The following is a 14,878-nucleotide window of genomic DNA, read 5'->3' as shown; positions in this document are numbered from 1 at the left end:
ATCTTTCTGCACCATGGCTCAACACGTCTGAATAGCATTATATGTAGAGTTAAATGACTCCCGAGGGCCTGTAATGTGGTCTATATTAGAGTACTGTGATCATTACATACATTTTCTGAATAGGAATGTAAAACCAAAAATGTTCTGGAGGCAGTTTTCTAGTAAATGCAACTACCCAAACCCTCCCTGATGTGGTAAACCAACAATGAATAACAAAGAACATCTGAAGGAAGTCTGTGGACAACATATTTCTGCATCTGTTTAGAGGACCTGGTGTCCCTTAGTTATGTTCATTTTTCCAATAAATTACTTTGTACTGTCACTGCTCTGATTTGTATCCTGAATCTCCGTTGAAGTGTTTATAGTTGGACATCTTATTTCAAAGCTAATCAAGCCAAAGCAGCAACATATACATATCTGCATTTCAATATGTGGAACTGGTAGAGCGCCAGTAAAATCCAAAAGAACAATGGATATGGATATTGATAACATTATTTGAAGCTTCACTGAAACAAACAGTATTTTTCCTTATAGAGGGACTTTGTCACAGAAAAGCCTACACTGTCAATATTTCTAGGGAAAAATCCTATTCTTAAGAACACATGCCGTTAATAAAATAAAACACATATTCTCTTTTTCATGGCTGTTATCTCCTCTGCCTGTTGCCTCAGTGCCAACCTCCATCCAGTGCCAAGACACTGCCAGGGAGATTTGATCAGCGAGTGAGCGTGAAGGGCGTTGTTTTGCCTCGTCTAAGCGTCTCCAGGCTCAATCTGTACAACAACAGCTGAGCTCGGGCTCAGAGCCACGCAGAGCAATCCTCGTGTTGGGGGAGCAGTCACTATAAGATGACAAAATGCTCCACAACTCAACAGCCTCCTTCCTTTCATCCAGGACTGTAATAGACCTTTGGGGCTTTTAGGAAAAACTAAAGACAGGATTTATGAAACCACTGTCAGAGGGCGGTGTGTCTAAAATGAAGACGAAGTGATATTTGCAAATCCATAGAAAACAGAAAGGTGGGGTTTCTCAGAAGGCTGAGAACATCAGAGAAAGCTCTTAATACGTCGGAACAGGAGGGGATCCATTCAGAATCAGCTAATACTGGAAATTAAGTGTTAAATATAATAATGAATGATGAAGCTAGATTGAAAAATCACCCTTACAGCTTGAAATAATTAAATGTTACTGTTTACTTAGTTCCAGCTGTCTTATCAACACCAACACGTTGTGGATATAATATACAAAGAGGCTGTAAACAACTGAAATCACACCCTAAATAAAAAAAGTCATGGTCCTAATCAAATAGAAATGTGTTTAACAGTGTTGCTGTTTCATTATTTCTATGATTTTCCCTTTTAAAGAATAGATACAGCTGAATACACCATCATCCACATATTGTCTACATTTATTCTGGGATTTTACAGCTATAATATAACCCTGTTTTTTTATTTGAAGGTTTCTCTAAATATTAAAAATAAATCCAGACATTTACCAGTCCAAAGTTGACTTTCAGTTAGTGCTTCCCCTTGAATTAATGAGATTATTCCTTTGTGTCACATTAATAACAGAGCTTCTATTGCCCTGAATGGTCCCAATTTGTAGATCCTTTTTATTGATTCAGCACAATTTTATAATTCCAAGCTAATTATTTAGCAGACCCCTTTATGCTCCAAACTCCATTTTAAGCATAGCTGATTTACATTATCAGGGTATATGCAGGAATCCTGAAATCAAATGTAATACATTTTAAGACCTTTTTTAAGACCCTTTCCATACATTTTAAGACCTCATCGCCACTTTGAGTTTTAATCAGTTACATTGGCGCAACATTTACTCCATACAGTATTGATTGTCCTTCCTCCTTATCTTCCAACCATTTGGACGCAAACCTGCATTTCCCCATAACGATGTTGTTTAACAACCGGCGTAAACGGACCTTCGCGCGCTATCAAGCATTGAGCGTGCGATGTCCTGTTCAGATGACGTCAAATCCAACGGGATGCCATAAATAAACTAAACAGAATCACACTACACACCTACGCAATGATTACATTCAGGCAAACTGTAGAATACAACCTCTTTGGACAATGTGTATATACTTATTGAAAACAAGCTACAAAATGTAATACCTTGGAAAATGCCGTTTGATACTTTTTAATAGCATTAATTTTCGCTAAATTGATTTATCAACTTTTAATACTTTTTAAGACCCCACGGACACCCTGATTATACATCTAGTGGAAATGGCTTGTGCTACTTGAGTATATAAGCATTTCAATAACTGTTTTCTGCTGAAATAAACCTGTTTAGATGTGGGCTCTTACCTGAAACGAGTTCATAAAGGCTGTAGCGGTAGAGGAGGTAGTCGTGGCCCTCAAACCTCTGGGGCCATTGACACAGGGCCCGGCACTCGGAGTCGGCCTGATAGTACTCCCTCAGAGCGCCCTCGAACAGAGCGATGGCTGCCTCATGCTCGCCTTTATCATACAAGCTCACTGCTCCAGCAAAGGAGCGCTGTGGGAGAGGAGAGATGGAAGAATCATGAGAGTGAGGAATGATGGGATGAGTATTTATGACCTCCAGTGTGCAGTAAAGTTCTTTATGATATGCTTGAGTATTGAGATTGTTAAACATGAGCACATATTTGTAAAGTTAAACCTATAGCCAGTTCATAAAAAGTTTGAACAGCCTGCATGCTCATTAGCTGGGGATAAACAGAAGGAGCAGGGGATGGCTTGGCCTGAATGTCTGCCAAACAGGATTCCCACTGTCAGTTTATGAATACTTTTTAAATAAGATCAATGTGTATTTATGATCCGTTAAGAAATGCTTGTTTGGATTGGAAAGCAAAGAGGAGTTATAGATACTTAAAAACTCATCATCAGAGTTTAATTCAGGTTAGATTTGTATAAATAAGATACTGCAGTTGTTAGATTTGTTGAGAAGGTACTGTCAAACAAGTTGGAGCTTGAGGAAGAGAGATATGCCTCTGTAAATAAATGAGAGCCCAAACGATCCCAAACTCTACGGCAGTCAGGGTTTAACAGCAGGACAGCACTTAAAGGTCTGAAGAGGTTTCCAGTCACTAACTTTGAGGGCCATTAACACAAAGGCGCCTTCATACAGTGACAATAACTCGTCGCACAGCAAAGATGTGAAGCAGAACAAATATTCAGACATTTTGGCCAGGATTGAAAAACTATGCCAACAGGTCAAATGTATTATCTTAAACATTATCAGGTGTGATTGTCAAGTGCTAGGGGGTAAGATATAACTAATGAAAGAGATTAAATAGACTTAAATAATAAATAATAGTGTACACGTTTCTAGATTCTGTGTTACCTGGTGAGGCCGGGCTTCTCGGTCCACAAAGTGGTCCTCCTCCACGCCCTGCAGGTCTTTGTACTGCTCCAGGTTCTGACTCATCTCCACATGCTCTGGGTTGGCCTGGAAGTAAGTGTGAGCCGCCGCCGCTGCTTTGTGAGGCTGCTGCAACTAAAGAGAGGAACAGAGAGAGAAGGAAAAAGCGATGTTAGTCAGAGAATGATAAAACAGTCTTCGTAACAACAGAGGCACAAATTCACCTTGGCAGCTGATGTAGTTAGGCAAAAACATTAATGACACGTGAAATTAATGAGTTTGTAATTAGAAGAAGAATATGTTTTCTTAGTATTTGCATAGGGCTCAGACAAAATCCAGACATAAGAAAACATGATTGGTGTCAAATCTGAAAAAAGTTTGGAAATGTGTGAAACTAGATTTTTGAAATGTAAAGGAAACACAAACAGAAAATCTGCAGATGTTCTTCTGTGGCTGCTTTTGGACAACGAAACAGAATCAAATAACAGGGTGCATTCAAGCGCTTCGTACTGGCAAGTTATTTGGAATCGACTTCAAGGAAGTAATATCTCTGAATTAAATTAATCGGAAAAATGAACAAGATTTATCCATGCAAATCCTGTCATTGAAAAACCCTCATCATAACAACTAATATGATGGATGAGGTCTCTGCACTTAAAGTATTTGAACTTAGAAGTTTGAAAGTTAGGGAGCATTAGAATAAAAATAAGGGACCTCCCAGTCTCTTTCTGAGAAATGTATCCAGCATAAACACACTGAAGTTGGTCAGCTCGATAAGAGACACACTGTGTTTGCGAGTGATACTGAAACAGTGCAGACCATGTCTTAAGATTGAAGAGGATATAGAGCAGAGCAGCTGTCAGATGATTGACAAATAAATAAACACAAACGGAAAAAGTACTTCAGAATGTGTTTGAATATGTTTTATAAACTCAAGGCCATTTAAATAATAAATGTATTGTTTTGCTTACATTTAAAACCATAAAGGGGACATGCACATAACAAACAGTAGTCAGTGACAAACATGAAGCCCATAGAAGCCATTCATCTACCAAGGTAAAAAAGTAACTTTATGATATGGCTTTGTATAAAAGGTATTAATATTATTATATCAAATAAATACCAAGCTTTTTTTTTTTGAGGCAAATCGTTGTAAATATTGATTTAGATATCAGTAACTGGTCAATAGGGACCATCGTGATATCGTAACATGTTTATTTTCTTTTGATAACGTATTGATTAATGGGCTAATAGTTTTAGCTCTAGATCAGATGTCTAAGAGTGTCAACAGTGCAGAACAAATGAAATTCCAATTTCAGATATAATTCAGAACAACCACTATACGACCACAATTAAGGAAGTGGGGAAATAAGTGAGAAGTTACATAGTAAGCTTCTTCCCAATCAATACCTCTGCTTTCCTCCAACAACATTTATGTAGATATACTCTCTGGTATTACACAACACAAGTTTGTGGAACTGCTCTCAACCAAAACCCACTTTGTTGAGATCCCAGATGTCTGGTGCGAGCTAGTTTCTTGTAGATTTAAGATGATCTTTATCCCTAAACACACACAGTTTCAGAACAACTCCACCATCAGAAGCCCCCTGGTGCCTAGCAGATAAGATCCTAAGATCATACTCAAGCCTCAACATCGGTCAACTTACACAAACATCTTACACAACAGCCTCTTACTCCACAGGTCCATGAACTCAACACAGCAAGTAAGTTTCAACACTAAAGAGAAAATAAGATAAAGATGTATTCCACTATGTGACGTTTGTTGCATTTTAATCTCATTTTCTATTCCTTCCCTATAGCATACAGTACTGATAACTGATACTGGAAACCGGTAGTTATGACGTGTTTGACAGAAACCGAACCGGGAAAAAAGTGAGTAAAGCACAAAACACAGAGAGGTGAGAATGAAGGATTTGCAGCAACGAATCTCAGTGACAGTAACTCGGAGACAACCGATCACATTTGTTTACATCCTTCGTGGTCCCAACAGGTGCAAATGTGAAGCAGATCCCAGAGTTTCACAGTTCAGAAGGTCAGTCCGGCTCGGCTGCCAAAACCACAACTGGCTGAGAGAGCTTCTCAACGCACTCTGCCTCTGTTATGACACTCAGCACCGATCCACGTCTGCCAGGAAATACATTTGTTGTTATGAAAACTTTGTTCACTTTGGGGGGTTTTATGAGGTGAATTGGCAAGATAAAGCTTGGGAATTCCCACATTTATCCAAGATCTGGGAAATCTGTACACAGATGAGTGCAGACCCATAGTGATACAATAACAAAGCACTTAGTGTTTTCCACAAGGGGAGGAAAACTGTTTCCACAAAGGCTGCACAATGCATAATAAACCACACACTGGACTACTGTTCTGATAGAAGAAGCAGACACTCTCCCACAAACATCCCACTACTCTATGAAGAAACACTCTCCTGTGAGACACCGAGTCTCTTCTTATGTGGCATTTGAAGAGGCAGGAGAGAAAAGCCCAGCTGGACACGCTTGGTTACCTGTGAAAGGCCAAAGAGTTGCATTGATGTCGAGTGCATTCCTGGTCAGATCACCTGGCTCGAGCCACCAGGAGACAAAGCATGACGTCTAGGAAAGGTGGGTGGCACATATTTAGTCCTGTGTATGTGCCCTGCATGACGTGTTTGATTAAATACTGTATGTAAAAGCTACATACAGTAGTAGACTCTTATGGCGCATTTCCACTACACGGCCTCGCTCGGTATGGCTAGGCCTCGTTAGGACTGGCTCACTTTATGGCGCATTTCCATTACAGTTAGCAACTGGGGTAGTATCTATAGTAACGCAGTGTAGGCGGAGCCGTGACGTAATCTTCAATGAGAGCCCCAGAAAAACAACACAGCCGTTAGCTGTTAGCCCTCAGAGCTCCTCATATCTGTTCAGAAACTAGACAAAAGTTAAACAAGTACAAACCACAGACTGTCTGTGTCATGGCGAATACAGTCGCTGGTTTATTTATGTCTGTATAGGCCGTTGTTGTGAGTGTGGACGGTCGGAGCATTTACAACGTTAGCTTAGCCAATCTCCATTTAGAAAACACGCATTTTAAAAGGTTTTTCGCCAGCCGTCTTGTCTGCAGACTTGTCAAAGCATTAATTCATGGTTTTTACTAACCGGTATCAGTATGTTGTTACTTCGGCATCATTTTGAAACGTGTATTACAATTAAATTGCGGTCAAATATGTTCATCTTGTTGTAGTTGTAGCCCCCTTGCCAGCGATTCTCTCTCTAGTTAGCATACTCAGCCCGACTCAGCCTGGTTGTACCTGGCCCTAGAACCACGATTTTATGGGGCCAGAAAAATTGTGAATTAGGACCCGCTAGCCGGTACTAGGCCAAGTGGAAACGCAACGAAAAACGGGCCCCGCACGGCTCGGCACGCTTAAAGCGAGCTCCGCGCTGCAGAGGAAACGCGCCCTCTTAGAAAGTCTAAAAAAGTGAACTTAACATATATTCTGTGAATGATCACCAAATCCCAAGTACAGTTCATATTCCTCCTGACTTGCATTAAGTGGGCATTCCTGTATCTAATATACTGCTTTGTTGTCACATCCATATGAATAACTGGTCCAACGAGGAACATGCCATACTGTTATACTTACAATACAATTGATATTAATTGGGGATGAAATTCAGCTTTCCACCAACAGCAGTTTTGAGGACTTGTATTTATTAAATACTGAAGCAAAACATGACAGATAATATACAAGCAGCTAACTTATCCCACATGTATACAAGTACAAATAACAGTTTGCTGACTGAGTTCTTACGAAATAAGCAGATGTGAATCACAATCAGAAAAAGTGATACAGATTGCACATTTAGAAAGCTGAGTAAACAGAAAACTCAGTTTCAACACACAATAAATCGTGGAATGCTATAAACGCTGATGAAATCATTGTTTGTGAATCTGGGGGTATAATATTTTCCTCTTAAGTGATGGCGCAACCTCAAGCACAAAACCCAGCTCTTATCAAATTGCCTCTGCTACTAAATTCCTGACAGACTCTCCCAAGGTTATTCATGGAAACATCCTCCTTAAAGACACTATCGACTTGGCTTTTCTGGATGTGAAAATTATCTGCGGATATGTCTTTGGGAGACTAAACATCCTATGGTGAGGGGCAGGTTAGTCTGCAGCCACAGACCTGAACTCACCTGGCGAGTCAAACCGGGCTATGGACAGGGTCAAGTGCAGATCACACACAAAGCTGTTGTTGTCTACTGCAATATCTGTTTTCTGGAGAGAAGAAATCCCAGATGTGGAAAATGTTTAAGATTGACAGCTTTTCTGATTTATCAACAGGTTTTCATGGCAAAAATTACTTGAAAAAAACGAAATCAAAGCCAGAACCTTAATTTGTTCAGAAGTTATCTGGAACATTAAGGCAGAACATAAGAACAATATATATACTGTGTGCTTCAGTGCATGACTCATACTTGGGTGATAGATTTACAATCATTAAAAGCAACTGATCCCACACATACAAGATGGTCACTACTATTTTATGGAGACGGATAATTCAACATGGATGATTTCTGGGAGTACTGTATCAAACTGTCAAAAAAAAAAGCACAAAATAGTCCTAGCTTTGAGATTCTGGATTGAAAACAGATGCTCATATATCCACCAGAGTGAAAGGTTGAAACACCCTCTCATGACGACAGAGCAGAAATCAATCATGGGCTTCTTTAAAAGTGAGATGCCATCATACTGAACAGTGTAATGGAAAACAATGCAGCCTAGAAACAGCCGGGAGTGGGTAAATCAAAAGGACTCGCTGCTTTGTCTGCCAAAGAGGAGAAAATAGATACTGAGAAAGTCATTTTCTGTGAAAACCTTAGTCAGTGTTAGCCACTCCGACATGTGTTTTTCTAGTGCTCATTATTTTGTTGATTGATGTCAAATGTCCAAAATGGTCTAACACAAGGATTATAGGAATTGCATTGCAGACTGCCTTGCTGCTGGAGGTACGTTCATATACCATGCAGTTAAACAGGGAAACTATCTATTCTTAATCATGTATATGTTATAACTTTACAGAAACGTAAGTTAAATTGTAGGGAAATATTATGGTTAGCAACAGGGGTAGGTGTCTGTATACAAAAAAAAAAAAAAACTGACTGGACAAACTTTTCATATGGAATTAAAGTGACAGTGTAACCGCAGTGTTGATGTGACTCGTTCAAGATTCAAGGCTTTTATTGTCATTTGTACATATGCTACAGTGTAGATATGTCAATGAAAATCTTAGGTGAACAACAGTGCAACACAATAAAACAGATAAATAGTGCAAGTAAATACAAATAAAATAGAATAGAAATAGTACAAGGAGAGTCTATATACAAGTATAATACATACAAGTATGCTTGAAAAGCAGCTGCTAACTTGCAAGTCAGTTCACTCCAAATAGAGACACTGGAAAATATATTGAGCTAGCAATACATAAATGATACATTGATCTGAATTCTATCAGTGATTTCCGAAATACATTTGAACACGATTTCAAATCAAAGCAACTCTCAAATTCTGCCACTAAAAGCAAACCTTTGAAAACATTCAGAAATGTACATCTCGTACCACATGAGTGCAGTTTTCCTCTCACATGAACTTCAAAGGAGCACCTGTAGAGATGAATAACTAGCACTCAGTTGGAGCCCTCAGCTTACCCTCCTCTCTAAACACAACCTGTGTCCGAGCTGCCGGACCGCCCTGCCACTCTGAGAGACTCTGATGTGGGCACCGACAGGGCCAAGGCAAACGCACATTTGCATGCCTTTCTCCTCTGGGCCTCGTGCTTGATTCACAGGTATGTAAATAGGCCTGGGCTGGCGCCACGGATGCAGAGATGGTGTTGTGACAGAAAGCACGTATCCAAAATGCCACAAACAAGCCTTGAAACAGTTACAGAGAGCTACAGAGAGTGACAGAAGCAGAACCACCACCCATATAATGAAAGAGGAGTTGGACAAATGTGCTCAACAAGGGTGAACCCTGGCAACAGCTGGCCTAAATAGACAAGCTGTTCCCCAAGAGGTTAGTAAACTCTTGTGAAGTAGACAGAGGTGAGTATCCTGGTTAACAATCGACACAAATACAGCTGCAATAAATCAGAAGAAGTACACGTGTAGTGAGAAGGTTACAGACTGTAAATGAAAGTGTAAACTATCATTTTGTTGAACAGTCTGAATACCTCATCAACCCACAACTTTCTCCGGTCAGATATACGTAGGCATGCAAAACCAATGATCGTACACTGCATTTACATTTACTTCCTGTCATGATTGGCCAGATGTGCAGCGATGAGACAGAGGCCAAGGTTTGTAAACTCTCAAGCTCTGAGTTCAACGCCATAAATGCTTTCTAGGAAACTGAAAGTACGTGCCGTTACCTGCATATTATCTTGTGAGTTAGGCCGTTAAAAACTGTTGTAAGTACTTTTCTCTTCCCACATAGTTGGGTGACATGGCGTAGGAATTTGTTTTAAGTGTACCCTCACCTTAATGGTGGGGTAGGTAAGTTTGAGAAACCGGCTCGGGATACACTTTTTGTTATATTCCATGGAATGCTCCTCTTAAGCCCCAAGCCTGTTTTTCAGGTTTCAGGCTTGAAAATGAAATTCCCGGAACAAGTGACCATATCTTCCCTTCTAAAAGGGTTAAATTAATAATCTTTTTTCTCAAAGTAATGATAAACCTGTGAGTTGGATGTAGAAAAGTCAGAATCAATATAGATGTTTTTTATTTTAAAGACAATTCAGATTGAACATGGTAAAAAACTGTAAATTATAGTGTCCGTCCAAAAAATATGTTGTACTTATAGTGAAAACTAACCTTGGATGATGGGTTAGTAGAATAAAAGCTTTAGGAATCCAAAGTACAACATATAATAAGTACCCTGTATCGAGATTGATGCAAAAAAAGTTATATTTGACCTTTTTAGACAGATTTAGCAAAAAAAAACCTTCTGGGGCCATTTGGGTGGATTTTCCTTATCTCTGACCCCCCTTCTTCGATGTTGACATGTGACATCTCTTTCTGATCGTTAGAGCCAATAGAATCGAAGGGAAATCGTCCCGCACACACTCATGTTAAAAAAAGAAGATGGCGTCTTCGCGCATTCAATGAAGCTACAGAGCGTAGGAATGGCCTGCTCTACTTTTTTAAAACGGAATTGCAGTTTTATTGCTTATAGATTATCAGAACATTTCAAAGGGGACACAGCCACATTGGATATCAACCTATGGATGAACTACATTATCGTTGTTATCGTTTTAATGCCATTGAAGACCAGTTTAGACCAGACAAAGACAAAGGTAAGCCATGTTAGCGTTGTGGGCTACCTAGCGCCACTTGTTTTGATGTACGTTTTTGTTGATAACGTCGCAAGTTTGTATCTTTCAGTGTTGAGGTGGGCACCGTTAGATTCTGTGCCTTTAGGATCATAAACTATGTGTTGGATGTAGTGCTAGGATAAGTAATAAGGGAGCTAGGAGTGATTTTTGGTGCAGTAATAGGTTAGCATTTTTCGTCTGGGCTAATTGAGAGGCTCACTGTTAGCATTGTGTGTTTTTTTTGGAGAAAAAAAATGAAAAAGATCAGTTAAATTAGTTTTTCCCGTTATATAGATATAAAATATTCATAGTTTATTAAATATTAAGGTTCCTTTGACGTTGTTTCCTGCAAATGACGCGATTTCGGCCCCGGAACCGGGTCCGCAGGGCTTAAGAGGTTTTAACATCCCGATAGCAATGAATATCTTAAGTGCTTTGACAAAAAATCCATACAAAAAATGTCATCTGTGGAAGCCCTACTGTAAAAAGCACGACCAATCATTTTAGCCGGCCCGGCTAAAATAACTGGATGGCCTACCTGCCTGTCAGCCTTCCATCTGTGCACAAACTTATCTCGTGCCGTATCTCGTTATCATGTGTGCGTTCGTGTGTGTTGGAGGAGGGGCTCTGTAAGGAAGTGGCAGATTTTTTCCGGCTCTGTATTTTCAAATTCTAGCGCACTCGAGCTGGTTTCTCCAAAATTACCTACCCCACCTTTAAGGCAGTGTTCAGACCCAAAAAAAAACATTTAGTGTAAGCAACGCAAACTCAACTCATAATTCACTGCATTGGCCAATCAAATGTGTACAATCCTGCTAAAAAAGATCTGCAGTTTAGCTCCTGCTCATTGAACAGAGGGTTAGGTAAAAGTTTTGCCAGCTGATAAACCTTACAACACATTCAAGCTATTACTTAAATTGGACTTCTTCGAAAATATTTGATTTTCTCAAGCATAAAAATACACCCACACCGTTTCAGCTTTTTTCAGTCACTCCTATTGAGTGCTAATTGTTTATGTCATACGGCTGCAGTGAATTAACCATTTAGCCTGCTAAATCTTAGATGACCATTCCTGGAAAGGTGATTTGATCATTGTTATATACAGTACAAAATGGCCTTAAGCCACTTTGCTTTGAACGTATTCCAGCTGAAACATCTGCAAGCGTGACAACAGCATCCTTATACAGCCAACAATCGTTTTAAGGTGAACTGAGAGGGGTGGTGTCTGAAAGGTCAATGTGATACAGCTGTTTAGGAATGTACCTCCGAGGATCTCATATTATCAGACAAACAACAAAATAAGTTTTACCTCAACCTGTGCTTGTAAAATCTTTTGAAGGATGGAAAGAAAAGCTTCTCCTTAAACCACATTAAAGTGGAACCGGGATCTGCTTTGAAAAAAAAAAAAAAAGGGATAATAACTATCAAAAGCTCTTAAGAAACTACATCTATGGATTTATAAACACAAGGAATCACATTTTTGCTGCACAACTGGGCCCTAAACCTTACAGCCATCTGTTTAAGGAGCACTTATACTGTATGTTTGAATGTATCCCGGGAGTGTTTTAATGGCAAGAATATTTACTCGTCTCTAAACACAGTAGTCATTTTGCTGACCAGACCAATGGGAAAGTTTACTGTCACTAAACCAATATTTGTGTCATGAGGTGGAGGGTTTGAGGCCTTTTCGTCGCAAAGGTATTTATCCCCCAAACAAGCACGTAAACCACATAATCATCTCTCTTCGGGTTGAGTGCAGACATAACAAAGCCAAACATTTCAGCCGTTTAGACACAACAAGATGTAAACTTTATGATAAGAGAAGAAAGTCCATTTTTGGGTTTGCACTGTAAATGGTTCACGGGAGGAAACACTTTGAGTAAGGGGTTGTTCAATTCCTTTTTGGCTTAATTTATCAGAAGGGTAACAACACTCAATACAGTACTGGTACCACTTGAACTGTTTCCGCAGCACAGACTACCAACTGCTGTTAAAGTACTTAGAGCTTTTATAGTTATTGAACTACTGCTTTAGTTTAATATTATTTAAAAGATTGGCTTGATTCAATCAAAAAAAGTTTCGAGTACCGTTTTGTTATCATATTTAAGGGCTGGAACAATAAGTCAATAATAACTATCAGATCACTTTAGTAACATCTTGAAAAACAGACAATCCATCAATCTAAAGAAAGTAATAAATTATTAAGTCCCGCTGCAAAAATATAGCTTGATATAATAGAGCTGTTACTTTCCTATAATAATATATATTATTTTCCTGAAAATTGGGCTATTATAACTCAGCTTTCTTTATGAGGATATTCATGATAAGTACAATAATGGAGAATCCTCAAATATGCAGAGTGGTCTTTCTACCCTATCAACAATGAAGTCTCTATAGTTTTCAAAGTCATGGTCCATTAAATTGATGAGTTTTAAGCCTGAGAAAACACAAGCACTTTGATATGAACATCTGGTTGGAAAGAAGAATGAGACTATTTGCCAATACATGTAAAATCATCGAACAAATGGACGTAGAATAGGGTTTACATTTCCCTGATATGCCTAAAGACCCTATTAAGTCCAACTTTGTATTGCCAGTGATAGCTGTATAAGCGATGCTGAGGGAGGGTATTGGCACCAATGCCTGGCACAAGTAATTCACTGTAGGAAAGCTTGTCCAACTGGCTGATTACCTCCCCATGAGGCGAACGCCCCACTTTCTTCCACTCTGGATCGTTTCAAAAGGCACAAGGCGAACACTTTGATTGACGGTTCAAGGAACTTCAGAAATTCCTAGAAGTCTGGAAAACAACTTACATCTGTTTTCAAGCGTTTACACTGAAAGATCCCCTTCTGTAAGACAATACAGCAGATCCCCAGACTCAAGCAGGGTTTGACAAGATGATGCAGACGACATTGTGGTGGACACACACACTTGCAGATGTTTCGAAACGCACACTTGAACACTGAAATAAAGCGGCAAAGGGTGCTCATGATGTAAGTGTGAGGCAAATTGGACAGGAAAACATTACAGCCTCGACAAATTAACCTCTCCATCATTGACCCTTAAGTCTTTCGTTCCATTAACTTTGATGGACAAAAAGCTGCTTCAGTGCATGCTTACTGCACAGACAGGCCGCATAACGTCTTCACTGTACACATAAGGTGTGAACTAGTCGCTTGATAATCTCAGCTAAATGAACCAGACAAGGGTTTGTTTTTGCTCTGCTGCTAAGTCAAATAACACTTTAACACAAGACCTGGACTGTAACTCATATGTTTGCAATGCCAGGCAGGAAACCAGCCAGCCGGTCAGCGTGTACGTTACATGCAACATGGCTAACACTTTAAGCACATGCTGTGGAAAGAAATGAGGGGAGCTTTTCCTCTAAGTGATGTCATGGGTAAAAGTTGTCCACCTTGATGTCTTCCCTCCCTCTCCTCCTTGCTCTCGCCATCCAACCACCCCTCTTTCTCTCATCTGTCCGTCCCGCTGACGGCTCAGCACAGTGGCCTCTTTCTGCTTGTCCTCGCCCCACCCTGGGCCGGAGTGTGTTCCTCCTAGATGGTCATGTCAAAGGAATGCCTCACCACTGTCGCTGCTAAAAAGCCTCTTTCATTACCCAGTGATAGACACGGGACGAATGACGGCGCTCACTCTTTCCTTGACCGGCCTTCATCCATCTTTAAAAAAAAAACAACAGGCAGAGACAGAACATCAATGAGAACACAGAGGTAGAGCAATAATAATGCTACCGTTGACTCTGTAGTGGTGTTTCATGCCTGAGCTGTGTGCGCTGAAGCTGCTGGCTTTCATTAGGGAGAAATAAGAGTGAACGTACTTGAGCGATGCGTTCTGAACTCAGAAAGAATGTGGAGCAGCCGCTCATGATCGGGAATATATGAGTTATCAAAACACAATTAATATCTATTATGAGCTTATCTGGATCAGGCAACATGACGTGTTGTTGGTACATCTGTAGTTGTGTCTGCCCTGTGGCTGACATCATTTAGATGTATAGTAGAAAATGACTGCTACCATTATCCTCTTCATCCCCAGTGACAGCTTAGTTAAGCTTTGTGGGAGTTAACACTGAGAGGCTACACCACCTTTTTCTCTCAGCTATCCTGATGC

At 39.9% G+C, this 14,878-nt stretch overlaps 1 protein-coding gene across 1 annotated transcript in view; it reads right to left on the bottom strand.

The window, feature by feature from the left end:
• The window catches only part of p3h2 (prolyl 3-hydroxylase 2), a 58,589-nt gene that overhangs the window by 15,822 nt on the left and 27,889 nt on the right, over nt 1-14,878 (bottom strand). The window contains exons 2-3 of the mRNA XM_079686048.1: nt 3,346-3,498; nt 2,328-2,517 (exon numbers count right to left, since the gene is read on the bottom strand). Of these exons, the coding sequence (XP_079542174.1) occupies nt 2,328-2,517; nt 3,346-3,498 (343 nt within the window). The remainder of the gene's footprint in view (nt 1-2,327; nt 2,518-3,345; nt 3,499-14,878) is intronic.

This window comes from Notothenia rossii, assembly GCF_949606895.1.
Source record: "Notothenia rossii genome assembly, chromosome: 1".
In the NCBI taxonomy this organism is placed as follows: domain Eukaryota; kingdom Metazoa; phylum Chordata; class Actinopteri; order Perciformes; family Nototheniidae; genus Notothenia; species Notothenia rossii.
The sequence above is the reverse complement of the archived record's forward strand: the minus strand, read 5'-3'. Positions and strand labels throughout refer to the sequence as shown.